Source organism: Octopus sinensis, linkage group LG27 (assembly GCF_006345805.1).
Source record: "Octopus sinensis linkage group LG27, ASM634580v1, whole genome shotgun sequence".
Taxonomy (NCBI): Eukaryota; Metazoa; Mollusca; class Cephalopoda; order Octopoda; family Octopodidae; genus Octopus; species Octopus sinensis.
This window is the reverse complement of record NC_043023.1, coordinates 8,305,382-8,320,381: the sequence shown is the minus strand read 5'-3', so window position 1 is coordinate 8,320,381 and position 15,000 is coordinate 8,305,382. Positions and strand designations below refer to the sequence as shown.

General features: G+C 34.0%; 1 protein-coding gene across 1 annotated transcript in view; it reads left to right on the top strand.

Annotated features, from left to right (window-relative positions):
- Nucleotides 1–8,893: 8,893 nt before the first annotated feature.
- Nucleotides 8,894–15,000, top strand: part of LOC118768066 (ankyrin-1-like) — a 30,838-nt gene continuing 24,731 nt past the window's right edge. Inside the window, exons 1-5 of the mRNA XM_036513856.1 lie at nt 8,894–9,105; nt 9,205–9,218; nt 9,748–10,026; nt 11,021–11,094; nt 12,279–12,328. Of these exons, the coding sequence (XP_036369749.1) occupies nt 8,894–9,105; nt 9,205–9,218; nt 9,748–10,026; nt 11,021–11,094; nt 12,279–12,328 (629 nt within the window). The remainder of the gene's footprint in view (nt 9,106–9,204; nt 9,219–9,747; nt 10,027–11,020; nt 11,095–12,278; nt 12,329–15,000) is intronic.

Below are 15,000 nucleotides of genomic sequence, written 5' to 3'. Positions count from 1 at the left end.
CATATGAATTTCCATAGATATGATGAGGGATTATATACTCACAGAAGACAAATTTATCCATTGTTATTAGCATTACAGAGAGGGTGAATTAATCCTTTGTATATATGCACAGATTCCAATGGTGTAGATGTAAATTTCCAGAGAAATGGAGATGAATTTCATATTCACAGGCGATAAATTTTACAATGGTTGAACACAATGAGGTAGGTACCAATCCTTGTTATATGATTAGGTGTTTGCCATATTAATCACATTACTGCTATTCACAAGAGGCTGTAGCTATTTAACTCTTAAAGGTTGAAGGGCTTACTAGATCGGCCAAGAATAGAGAAGGGAATAGAAGAAAAGAGAGAAAAAAGAGAAAATAATGGAGGAGGGAGCAAAAAAGGGGGGGAAAGGGGGACTAAAAGAGAAGAGAAAAGGAAACAGAGAATAAGAAGAAGAAAAAGAAGAAAGAGAAAAGAGAAAGAAATAGGGAAAGAAGGGAAAAAAGAAAAAGAAAAAAGAGGGTTCTAGTTATACAGAAGAGCTAGTAGACTGTAAGTCTGGTTTTAATCAACAGGCATCTAAGAACTGGAGGGGAATATTATTCTTTGACCAGTAAACCGTTAATTTATTGCTGTTGAAATCAGCTATGAGTTTAAAGAGAATCTAAAGAGATAACACAGTCAGGGGATAAGGGGTCAGATGCTAAAATCACCAGAAAATACATTAGGAAAATCTAAGTATAATCTTCTCAAAAAGTCATTAAAAATTTACTTATTTAATTTATTCATTTTATTGTCTTAAGGAGTTGTCATTATTATTCATACATTGACCGACTACAGGTCAAATCTTATAAGATCATTTACAAGTTGTTAGGGGATTGTCTATCCAAATGAAGATAATCATATTATCACCGAGGGAATAGCCTTATTTATTTAATTATGAAATAGAATTATGGGGCTACAGTAACTAATTATAATTTATTAGAGTTATGCTATTTAAATTAGATTAAGTTAGGAATTAAAATTAAATATTACAATTAAGATTTAAAATTAAGAATTTAAAAATTGCGAGTTTGAAATTAAATAAAGCCTCAATTATCGCCTGTGAATATGAAATTCATCTCCATTTCTTCTGGAAATTTACTCTACACACATTGGAATCTGTGCATATATACAAAGGATTAATTCACCCTCTCTGTAATGCTAATAACAATGGATAAATTTGTCTTCTGTGAGTATATAATCCCTCATCATATCTATGGAAATTCATATGGATTAGGTCACCTTCTCTGTGATGCTATCAAAACTTTTTTAAAATTCTGTGATAAGACTATACATCATCTTTAAGGAACTTTAATGAACTTTAGAAATCTGTTTAATTATCTACATTACTTCATGAGTATAGCCTCAAACACTAGGATGTCTAGAGAACTTACATGTATTTTAGCTGATGAGTACGGGACTCGTTTATATGCTGTAATCTTTGCAACTTTTAATAAAACCTGTCCTTGTATGAAACGATCGTACTAAAAACCTATCCATTCTTGTTGCTTCTTTCTCGCTTATAATCACCCCACATTACTGTATTGTTAAATCAGTATTGTTTTTTTGGTGCATCTAAGTTAGGTACCATATTCAAGTAAATTTTTTAAATTACTTGAATCTTTATTGCTCTTTGAATATATTCCCATACAGTCTGTATGTGTTTTCTGGTACTTAATTTCTCAACAAGAATGGAAAAAGTAAACATTAAGTTCTCCCCTAAAGACATCCCCTTACATAGTATAGATGAATATAATTGGCTTCTCATTCATAGGATTAACGATTTCATTAGAAGAATCAGGTGGAAAACGTACCATTTTGATGTCAAACAGAAGAAGAAACCTCAGGAAATGAATACCGAAAAGAATTTTAGAAGAATTTTTAAAAGTAGAAAAAGCCCACCTCAGAACCATTCCTGGAGAACTTTGAGAAAGACTTGCTGAATCTTATAGATGATATTAGCTTCAATGAACACCCGTTAAGATATAACCCTCACCTTAGACACCTTAGGAACTTTATTCAGTCAACCCGGTGCAAACATGGAATCCTAGTACCAGCAGATAAAACGGGTAATATGTATAGAGTTGATTACGATATTTATAGCAAATTAATTAGGAAAGAACTAAACTCCAAAATAAAAATTACAACTAAGAACAATTGAAAAAAGTAAACATGGAAATGAAAGAGATCATGGAGAAATAAATTTAACAGATAGAACGGAGCCACTTAAACCTGTGAGCCCAGGATCAACCTTAAAGACCACAAAAAGGACTTCTTGGATAACCCTTCAGTAAGGCTGATCTGTCCAACTAAGTCGGACATTGGCCGACTTAGTAAATCTATCCTGGATACTGTTCTACCCCAAATAACCCCTCTTCTCCCCTTAAACCTATGGCTAAGTACCGACGAAGTTCTAAAATGGTTTAACTCTCTAACTAATACTAGTAGTCTGTCTTTTATTCAGTTCGATATTAATAGTTATTACTCTAGCATTTCCCCTATCTTACTCAACAAATCACTAATATTTGCCATGAATCGCTCCCTCATAACTAGAGAAGAAATCAATATTGTGCTACTAGCTAGGAAGACATTTATTGAATTTGAAGATAAATTATGGACTAGAGCAGATACACCAAATTTTTTTGATATACCAATGGGTTCCAGTGATTCGGCTGAGGTAACCAACCTAGTAGGCGCATATCTATTAAAATGCATAAGCAAGGATATCCCAGAAATACAGGGGGGTCTATATAGAGATGATGCTCTGTTTGTTATCCCTAGTAATAATAAATCTGTTATAGAAAGGATTAGAAAGAAAATTAATAAGTTCTTAAGGATTTCAACCTCAGTATAACGTATGAACCGGGCACTAAAATAGCTAATTTCCTAGATATTACCTAGACCTTAACTCCAAGCTACATTACCCATTTAGAAAGGAAGGCGAAGTCACGAATTACGTAAATAAATTATCAAATCATCCCCCAAATATAATAGAATCTTTAGTAAGAAATATTTCATTAAGAATTTCAAATTATCATCCAATAAGGATATATTTAACTCCCATTCTGAGCATTATAATGCGGCGTTAACTAAGGCTGGATACAACCAAAAGATTACATTCGTTGATAGGAGAACTCACGTATTCCTAATAATGAAGTTATCAGTAATCAAGTAAGCAGCAAAAAAGACCAAACCCGAAATAAAAGTAGAATTAAATTAACGGTAAACGCTAATCTAGAGTACAGGCCCAACAATTCAAATAGAAGCATTGACCAGAACATAGGTAACTCGGATAAGATTGAAGTAGATAAACCTAAGATGCACACAAATAAAAATAAAAATAATGGTAATAAATACAATAACTCCGGTGAGATGAATAGTAGTAATTCTACGAACCCTAAATTTTATAAAAAAGATATATTATGGCTGAATATTCCTTTCAACTGTGCGATACAATCGGATATACAGAACAAATTCAAAGTAATTCTGGAAAAAAATTTCCCTATCTCTCATAGATATCATAGAATTATTTCTAGGAAAACAGTTAGGATTTCTTATTCAACCCTCCCAATATGTCCACTTTAATAGCTAAAATTAATAATAACAACATTAAACTAGCCAGGAAAGATAGAAATAAAAATAATAATATCAGAATGAATACCAATAGCAATAACAATAATACTACCAACAATAAAAACAGCAATAGGAACTATCAAAACATAGGTGAAATTAGTAACCACAGAATGACTAATAACATTAACATTAATAGTAATAATAACAATGCCGATATTAATAGAAGTAATATTGTTAATAATAGAAATAATAGAAATAAGGCTAATGGAGAAAATAAGGAGAATGAAAATATCAGTGATATCTATAACAATAATATACAGTTGGATAAAAAGACTAACAATAATAATAACATTACGAATAATATAAGAAATCTTGGTAGGACTTTACACCTAAATGATGAAACGGAAGGATCAATAAATAATAACAATACTTTAGATATCAGTACCACACTATAGAAATGATAATCAAAATAATAGGAACCTAAACATCTACCCAGGAATAATCCAAGGCCTGAAGTTGTTCCTCCTGTGTGTAAGTGTAGAATAAAATCAAAATGCCCGGCACCTGGTCTATGTAGGGAAAATAATGTAATCTATAAATGTACCATATCCACGGAGAAAACACAAATATTTTTACATTGGCTGTACAATTAATTTTTTAGCCAGAGTTAGAAATCACATCTCGACTTTTAAATTACGTCATAAAGCTGGTACCACACACTTTCAAACAAAATCTGGGAACTCAAAAATAATAACAAAAATTATACCCTTAATTGGGAAATAGTTAGGAGAGCAATTCCGTATAAAATAGTAGGGTTGGTTGTCAACTATGCTCCATGGAGACGTACGAAATTCTAAAGCATAGTAAACATAGAAACTTATTGAATAACCATATCGAACTAGGTCAAGTTTGTGTCCACGCTAAATTGAAGACTTTAAAATATTTTAAATGATTGGAAATCATAACTAGATAGATAGATATAACTTGATTTCTACTAGTATAGCACTGCTTTAAGTAGATAACTAAGAGTTCTCACATTACAGTTATCTTTATCTTTTTCCTTATATCTACATCAGTTTTTGAGAACAGGGAAATGAATAGTACTTATTCGCTACTTAATTGAGGCTTTATTTAATTTCAAACTCGCAATTTTTAAATTCTTAATTTTAAATCTTAATTGTAATATTTAATTTTAATTCCTAACTTAATCTAATTTAAATAGCATAACTCTAATAAATTATAATTAGTTACTGTAGCCCCATAATTCTATTTCATAATTAAATAAATAAGGCTATTCCCTCGGTGATAATATGATTATCTTCATTATGGATAGACAATCCCCTAACAACTTGTAAATGATCTTATAAGATTTGACCTGTAGTCGGTCAATGTATGAATAATAACGACAACTCCTTAAGACAATAAAATGAATAAATTAAATAAGTAAATTTAATGACTTTTTGAGAAGATTATACTTAGATTTTCCTAATGTATTTTCTGGTGATTTTAGCATCTGACCCCTTAACCCCTGACTGTGTTATCTCTTTAGATTCTCTTTAAACTCATAGCTGATTTCAACAGCAATAAATTAACGGTACTGGTCAAAGAATAATATTCCCCTCCAGTTCTTAGATGCCTGTTGATTAAAACCAGACTTACAGTCTACTAGCTCTTCTGTATAACTAGAACCCTCTTTTTTTTTTTTCTTTTTTCCCTTCTTTCCCTATTTCTTTCTCTTTTCTCTTTCTTCTTTTTCTTCTTCTTATTCTCTGTTTCCTTTTCTCTTCTCTTTTAGTCCCCCTTTCCCCCCCTTTTTGCTCCCTCCTCCATTATTTTCTTTTTTTCTCTCTTTTCTTCTATTCCCTTCTCTATTCTTGGCCGATCTAGTAAGCCCTTCAACCTTTAAGAGTTAAATAGCTACAGCCTCTTGTGAATAGCAGTAATGTGATTAATATGGCAAACACCTAATCATATAACAAGGATTGGTACCTACCTCATTGTGTTCAACCATTGTAAAATTTATCGCCTGTGAATATGAAATTCATCTCCATTTCTCTGGAAATTTACATCTACACATTGGAATCTGTGCATATATACAAAGGATTAATTCACCCTCTCTGTAATGCTAATAACAATGGATAATTTGTCTTCTGTGAGTATATAATCCCTCATCATATCTATGGAAATTCATATGGATTAGGTCACCTTCTCTGTGATGCTATCAAAACTTTTTTAAAATTCTGTGATAAGACTTACATCATCTTTAAGGAACTTTAATGAACTTTAGAAATCTGTTTAATTATCTACATTACTTCATGAGTATAGCCTCAAACACTAGGATGTCTAGAGAACTTACATGTATTTTAGCTGATGAGTACGGGACTCGTTATATGCTGTAATCTTTGCAACTTTTAATAAAACCTGTCCTTGTATGAAACGATCGTACTAAAAACCTATCCATTCTTGTTGCTTCTTTCTCGCGTATATTATATATATATATTAGTGACGTATTTTTGCCTTCAGTATGGCTAACCCCTAAGGGTGGATGCTACTGTAGTTTTGAAGCCCCAGGAGACACACTCCTCCAGCTGGCCATAGACACACTTTCTGTGTCCTGTCAGTATTTGCAAAGAGAAGTCATCTTCCCGTCTTCAACTTATGATACAAACGGACTACAGTAGCATCCACCTTAGGGGTTAGCCATATTGAAATGGCAAAAATACGTCACGATGTGTTACCGCTACTGTATATAACTCACTTTGATATTTATCATTAATATATATATATATATATATAGATATATATATATATATTATATATATGCATATACATACGTACATACATACACACATACATAATACATACATATAATTACATACATACACACCTGCAGGTGATGTGTCATACTTGGTGTGGCCAACTACTTATGAAATAAAGCAGCCACATAAAAAATCTAAAAAATGGTTGTCACAATTCAAACAGGTTTTTAATATGTATTGTTTACAGAAACCTACATACACACACACACACACACACACACACACACACACACACACCACATATATATATATATATATATATATATATATATATATATAATATTATATATATATATATTATAGATATATATATATATATATATATTGATTTATCTCCTATAAGATACACCAAGATATATAATAATAAAAATAAAATAATAAAACAAATAATAATAATGAAATTATTGTATACAGTGCTCAGGTGTACCACAACTTGTCAAAAGTGCGTATAAAGCATATGCAGTAATGTACAAATGTCTGGAAAGCAAACAGTGTATGAGTCAGATACATGCTTGTGTGTGTATGGAGAGGAGAAAATCAGGTGTAGTGTTGGCGAATCTCAGGAAGCATGGAAGTTTTGAAGGATGCAGTGCTCCGACAACTAACAACTGATGCTGGCAATTTGTTCCATGCTTCAGCAACTCTCAGCGTTATGCTCAGAGTTATTGTTTGTAAGATGGTTGATAAATTTTTTTATATTCTCACCTTTAAGCCCAAGGCTTGGGCTCCGTGCTATTCGCCCACAACATAAATCACACTCGCATCTTAAAACAAAAATACGGCGCAATTATTTCACCTCAGTTGACCCCGTCTCCTTAACAACATACCAAAACAGATTAAAGCAGAAATAGTAAAGTTCGAGAAGTCTTTGGACAAATTCCTTCAAGAAACCCCGGATAAACTGGATAAGTCTCCGTAGAAAATAACTCTGAACTGGAGTGGGCTATGTTGTGCTAATCCTGATTTGAAAGACTTCACCAGGTTGTGCTATAAATTTAGACATGTCCAGGCCGACACTGACAGAAACGTATGAAAATATCACACTGTGTGTGTGTGCTTATATGTATATGTATATATAACATATATATATAATATATATAATATTATATATATTATATATATATATATATATATATATATATATATATATATATATATATATATATATATATATATAATATATATATATATAACATATATATATATATATATTATATAAGTGTGTGTATAAGTGTGTATATGTGTGTGTATGTGTTTATATGTATGTATATATTTGTGTTTGTCTTTGTGTCTCTGTTTGTACTCCCCAGCATCGCTTGACAACCGATCTTGATGTAGTTCTCTTCTCGTAACCTAGGGATTCGGCAAAAGAGACTGATTGAATAAGTACTATGTTTACAAAGAATAAGTCCTGGGATCGATTTGTTCGACTAAAGGCTACGCTCCATTATGGCCGCAGTCAAATGACAGAAATAAATAAAAAAGAAAAGAATATATATATGTGCATATATATATATATATTATATATATATATATATAATATATATATATATATATATATTTATATATTTATATATGTATATTCAAAGGGCAAGACCACTAGGTGGTCGGCCGTATGCTAGAAGTAGATCACCTACGATCAAACTACAAAGAAAAGAATGTTCTCTTCATGTATTAGAATTTTCTCTGATTTTCAGATTTTTGTATACTAGGCTACTGGTTTTAAATTGATGTTAATTAAATTAATATTCAATTTATCTCCCTCGTTATTTAAATGATATATATATATATATATATATATATATATATATATATATATAATATATAATACTCTCTCATACACACACACACACACACACACACACCCTTATACATACTAATACATACACCAACCCTATACATACACACGTCCAGACCCCTCCTACGCACTATTAGCTGGTCCTTCAACCCTATTATCAACCCTATTATCTCCCCTTATTTCGCTCTCGCGTCTCATGTTTGATCTTTGACCTCTGGCCGAAATCAGATCGCCATGTTGATTCGTTAGCTACTGCACGCATTTTTTTCTCTCCTTCTTTCTGTGTTTTTTTTCTCTCTGTGTATCTTTCTGTTGAAGAGCGTAGGCTCGAAACGTTAAGGACTTGTTTTATTTTATTTCCTGAGCGCCATACTAATACAATTGTTCGTTTGTTTTCCACCTGCCTTCGTCTTTTGTCTATTTTCATAAAGCTTCCCGTTATATATATATATATATATATATATATATATAATATATATATATCTATATATATATATTATATATATATATATATATATATACACACGTCCCTGTTTCGTATACATTTCTTCCAAGAAATCTAATGCTCGTAGCTTAGTTTTTCCTTGGGGCTGGCCGGATCGGAGCGATCTCAAGATTAATCAGCCGAAATTGCTACGATGATCCGGTTCTTGACTGAAGATTGAAGGCTTCGAATGTCTGAATCCGATGTAAGTGCGAGGGATAAAGATGGTAACACGCCCTTACATCTAGCCTGTGCTCAGGGACACACGGACATGGTGAAGCAGCTATTGCACTCTAACGCTGATACAGATGCGGTGAATAAAGATGGTAAGACACCGCTATATCTGGCTAATAGTAACGGAGACATAGATGTGGTGAAGCAGCTCCTACTATACAAACTGAAGTAAATGTGGCGAATAAAGATGGTGTCACACATATATATATATATCCGGCATGAGTTGGGAAGGCACAGACGGTGTGAAAGTTCTCTTGTTGTCTAAAGCTGGAGTCAATGTCGTGAATAACAATATTTTTTTCTTTCTTTACTACCCACAAGGGGCTAAACACAGAAGGGACAAACAAGGACAGACAAACGGATTAAGTCGATTACATCGACCCCAGTGCGTAACTGGTACTTAATTTATCGACCCCGAAAGGATGAAAGGCAAAGTCGACCTTGGCGGAATTTGAACTCAGAACGTAACGGCATACGAAATACCTATTTCTTTACTACCCACAAGGGGTTAAACACAGAGGGGACAAACAAGGATAGACAAACGGATTAAGTCGATTATATCGACCCCAGTGCGTGGTACTTATTAATTTATCGACCCCGAAAGGATGAAAGGCAAAGTCGACCTGGCGGGAATTTGAACTCAGAACGTAACGGCAGACGAAATACGGCTACGCATTTCGCCCGTCGTGCTAACGATTCTGCCAGCTCGCCGTGGATAACAATGTTACCACATCTCTGCATTTCCTATTCTTCTGTAATTCAGCAATAATCTAAAATATCCAAATCATTTTCATTCATCTTTTCAATGAGGTTTTATTGAGCCTAATGTAAATGTACTGAATAATGATGATAACACACCGCTACACCTCGCTTGTCCTGATGGACACACAGACATACTGAAACAGCTATTACTGTTTGAACTTGATGTGAATGTGGTGAATAAAGATGGTAACCACCCGCTGCATCTGGCCTGTGGTCATGGACACACAAACATGGCTAAGCACCTACTGTTCTCTAAGTCTGATGTTAATGTGGAAGATAAAGACGGCAACACGCCTCTACATCTGCACAATCCCACCATGGGTTGTTGTGAGACTTTCTTTTACAGCATTGTTGTCATTTGAGTAGATTTTTTACTTCATCTCACCCATTACCTCAATATTATGTGGAGGCACATGGCCAGTGTTAGAGCAGCGGACTCGCGGTCGAGGGTTCGCGGGTTCGAATCTCAGACCGGGCGATGTGTGTGTTTATGAGCGAAACACCTAAGCTCCACGCGGCTCCGGCAGAAGGTAATGGCGAACTTCTGCTGACTCTTTCACCACAACTTTCACTCACTCTTTCCTCCTGCATCTTGCAGCTCACCTGTGACGGACCGGCGTCCCGTCCAGGTGGGGAACCTATACGCCAAGAAACCGGGAAACCGGCCCTTCTGAGCCAGGCATGGCTCGAGAAGGAACAAACAAAAACAAATTACCTCAATATTATGGGTTCGAATTCTTTCCCTTCATTCAGTTCATGTAAAACACTACATTTCGCGTAAAATACCCCTTTCTTTGATCCTTGTAGTAAATACAGAATGATTACAATACGATTTTTAGTTTTGTCTCTTTATGTTGCAAGTTCAAATCCTACCAGAATCTATTGTCACTCTGGGATCAGTAAGATGTGCACCAGTAATGTCACTGGACCAATGTTGTCTGTCATAGCCTCGGATTAACCCAAAACATTTAAAGTGAAATTGTGGAGAAGCATATTAGATGGATTGCACTCGAAAGGGACAGATTCGTCACATATCGCATCAGGATATAGATGTCTGTGGAATACTCAACCATTAAAATTGATTAAGGAACCATTACATCAAATTAATTAATTATGTACACGTAAACATTTATTGTTTACAAATATAGTTTTTTATATGAAAATGTTAGTTATTGATTTATGGACGAGTCCATTTCTGTAGATATTACTGAACACTTTTGATAATTAATGAGTTATTAATTAAAGGATTAATGAGGTAATAAAATGTAAATCTAACCATGATAATATTCTGAAATGTTGACATTTAAAAAATTTACTGTAGATACAGTGAGATATATTGAATATCTTAGACAGAAATCTATATTTAAGAGGAAAAGCGGTCCCCAACATATATGTGTAAGTAAAGTTAATACATGATCACACACACATTTCTATTTTAAACAAAAACATTTTAACCATTTCGTAACATTTACTAGTTTTAAAAAATACCTCTGTATGTAGGAGTGGCTGTGTGGTAAGTAGCTTGCTTACCAACCACATGGTTCCGGGTTCAGTCCCATTGCGTGGCATCTTGGGCAAGAGTCTTCTGCTATAGCCTCGGGCCGACCAATGCCTTGTGAGTGGATTTGGTAGACGGAAACTGAAAGAAACCCGTCGTATATATGTATATATATGTATGTGTATGTTTGTCCCCCTAGCATTGCTTGACAACCGATGCTGGTGTGTTTACATCCCCATCATTTAGCGGTTCGGCAAAAGAGACCGATAGAATAAGTACTGGGCTTACAAAGAATAAGTCCCGGGGTCGATTTGCGCGACTAAAGGCGGTGCTCCAGCATGGCCGCAGTCAAATGACTGAAACAAGTAAAAGAGAGAGAGTATGTTAAATAATTTTGCAAGTAATTAAGAATTTGGAGTGATTTAGTAAAATGACTTTACAAAGGGTTCTTACATCTAATTAAGATGGAAACTTCAAATTTAAATTTGAATTAAAATAATTAAAAACAGATTACATAAGATAGAACAAAATATATAGTGACGTATATTTGCCATTTAAACATGGCTAACCCCTAAGGGTTGATGCTACTGTAGTTTGTAGCCCCAGGAGGACACCTCCTCCAGCTGGCTATAGACACACCTTCTGTGCCCTATCAGTATTTGCAAAAGGAAGCCATAATTCCCGTCTTCAACTTATGATACACATGGACTTGAGTTTCTGAGTATTGATTCGTCATCGGCATGTGACAATCACAGTTGTCGATGAAAAGTAGGTTCCCTTCACAAATACATATCCTTTTTCCAGTATCGTACAGACACTGATATCGAAAAAGTGTTAAACAAGCAATAATAAATCTTAGAGCGAGTTATAAACAGTAGCTGCAACACATCGTGACGTATATTTGCCATTAAATATGGCTAACCCCTAAGGGTGGATGCTACTGTAATTTGTAGCCCCAGGAGGAAACCTCCTCCAGCTGGCTATAGACAGTCTTCAATAAATTTGGTAGGGAAAGCATTGTTGAATTCTTTTCTAGATAATATTTCTCAACTGTAATTATCTTGTGAGTTTTCTGATTCAGATATCTCTAATAAAATGTACAGACACAGAATTCTATATTTACCATTTCAGGTGAGTTCCAAGTTAATACCATAGATTCATCTCTGGTGTCCAAGTACCAGCAGCTCAAAGAACAATCACATGTACAGTATTTATGGAGTTACGTTGAAACATGGTGCTTGAATGTAGCAATACCACTTGTAAAGAATGTGGAGTACAACTTCAGCAGTGATCAGCCATTAACTCCTATAGTCTGACTTCGGAGTTAATGTCTTTCGGCTTTATCTCTCACGTTCAACATGAGCACTACCCCTCTCTTTTCTCTTTCTCTTTTACTTGTTTCAGTCATTTGACTGCGGCCATGCTTGAGCACCGCCTTTAATCGAGCAACTCAACCCCGGGACTTATTCTTTGTAAGCCCAGTACTTATTCTATCGGTCTCTTTTGCCGAACCGCTAAGTGATGGGAACATAAACACACCAGCATCGGTTGTCAAGCAATGCTAGGGGGACAAACACAGACACACAAACATACGCGCATATATATATATATAATATATAATATATATATATATATATATATATATATATATACATAAAAGTAAATAAATGGTACAACGAAGCACCGGTATTTACTGGAAAATAGCGAACCTAATAAATACGATGCTAATGTATAGCTTCACTGCGTATGTACTAGTAAAGATGCGTGTGTGCAACAAACATGAAAAAAATTGTCTTACCTCTAGGAAGAACATCTGAAAAATGAAAAACCTAGATAACGGATAATGCAGTACCGGTTTCGGATTTTTCAAAATACGCTTGCCAAACGTATATTTGATTTATCTTCATCAGCAGCATAAACCTCGACAATATTTCAAATGTTGCCACATCTATGCCAGTACACTCGTCTGAACGCCAAAACGTTAACAGAACGAGAACAGTGAAGAAGTTTCAATGAAAATAGTAATGCAATACGAGAGTATTGCTTTCCAGTAAAGGATAGCCCGTGAGGGTAAAATTATATATAAAAGTATAATAAGAGGTTAGACAATATTTTTCATGTTTGTTGCACACACGCATCTTTACTAGTACATACGCAGTGAAGCTACACATTAGCGTCGTTTTTATTACGTTCGCTATTTTCCAGTAAATACCGGTGCTTCGTTGTACCATTTATTTACTTTTATGTATAATTTTACCCTCACGGGCTATCCTTTACTGGAAAGCAATACTCTCGTATTACATTACTATCATATATATATATTATATATATATTATATATATATATATATATATATATATATATATATATATATACATATATACGACGGGCTTCTTTCAGTTTCCGTCTACCAAATCCACTCACAAAGCTTTGGTTAGCCCGAGGCTATAGTAGAAGACACTTGCCCAAGGTGCCACGTAGTGGGACTGAACCCGGAACCATGTGGTTGATAAGCAAGCTACTTACTATACAGTCACTCCTGCACCTATACTAACCACACAGCCCCTCATGTGCCTATAATGTTGAAAATATAAAATGAAAATGAAAATATTTATTTCTTTATTGCCCAATATTTTTGCTGCGGAAAAATCATTTCCACCGATCAAATATGTTTAAAGATATCTAAATTAAAACCTTGTTTTATGTTAATTCATGTTCCAAACATCAGCTTAAAAACGACAAAGGTATTTTATTAAATTCTTTATTTTCAAAATATATTGATATAAAGGTAGTATATTTCAACAGAAATAGGGTAACAAAAGGGTTAGCAAAGCTGAAAAGGGACAGATCTCAGTGGTGTTACAACAGACCAAAGAACCTGGAGTTCTTAAGTCTGTGTGCAAATGTTAGATCACACAGGAGGACAATTTTGAACATAATTTTCATTTGGTTTACATTAAAATTTGGTATACTGATTTTTTAAAACTATAGTTAGTTTTCATCTTTCACCTCAGATGCTTCTTCTACAGCTTACTCTCTGAATAAGCACTCTTGTATCTTTACTCATAACACTGGAGAACATTTAATTTGTCATGGTTTTCACAATTAGTCCCACCTTAATTAAATGGTGTTGCGTTCAGAAATGCCCTCAGAAATTTTCTGTCATGTCAAGTTTTTTGTTAAACAGAAATTAATCTTCTAGCAGAAAATTTCAATTTTGCTTTTAAATTGGTATTGAAATAAGAAACTAATACAAAATAAATAGTGTCTCTTTTTTCAGAAAAATATATTACACATAATGCTTAATTACATACTTTAGAATAGCTATGTCTGTGGAAGTAGAGTTTGGGCTATTTAACCCTTTCATTACCAACCCGGCCAAAACCAGCTCTGGCTCTGTAGTACAAATGTCTTGTTTTCATAAGTTTTGCATTAAAATCTTCCACCAAACCTTAGTCGCAATTTATGTTCTTAACACTAGCTTAATGATAACTAAATTATTTTCTAAATTCTTTGTTATATTTAAAATAATGAATGAAACGTGGAGCATCTCAAAATAAATACAGTAATGAAAGGGTTAGGAGTGAATTTTCTCTTTGCTGCTTTGCATAAATAACATGCGTCACGATAATCTCTTTGCACAGACCAGAGGTAGTCGTCAGCGATCATGTTTGAGATCTAGTCTCCATGGTCTCCATCTCTTCATCGAGCCTTTCAACTTGTTCACTTATTGCTCTATGATTTCCAAGAGAGTAGTCAAGATGACTGTGCAGGGAATCAACTTGAAAACTCATGTTGAAAAC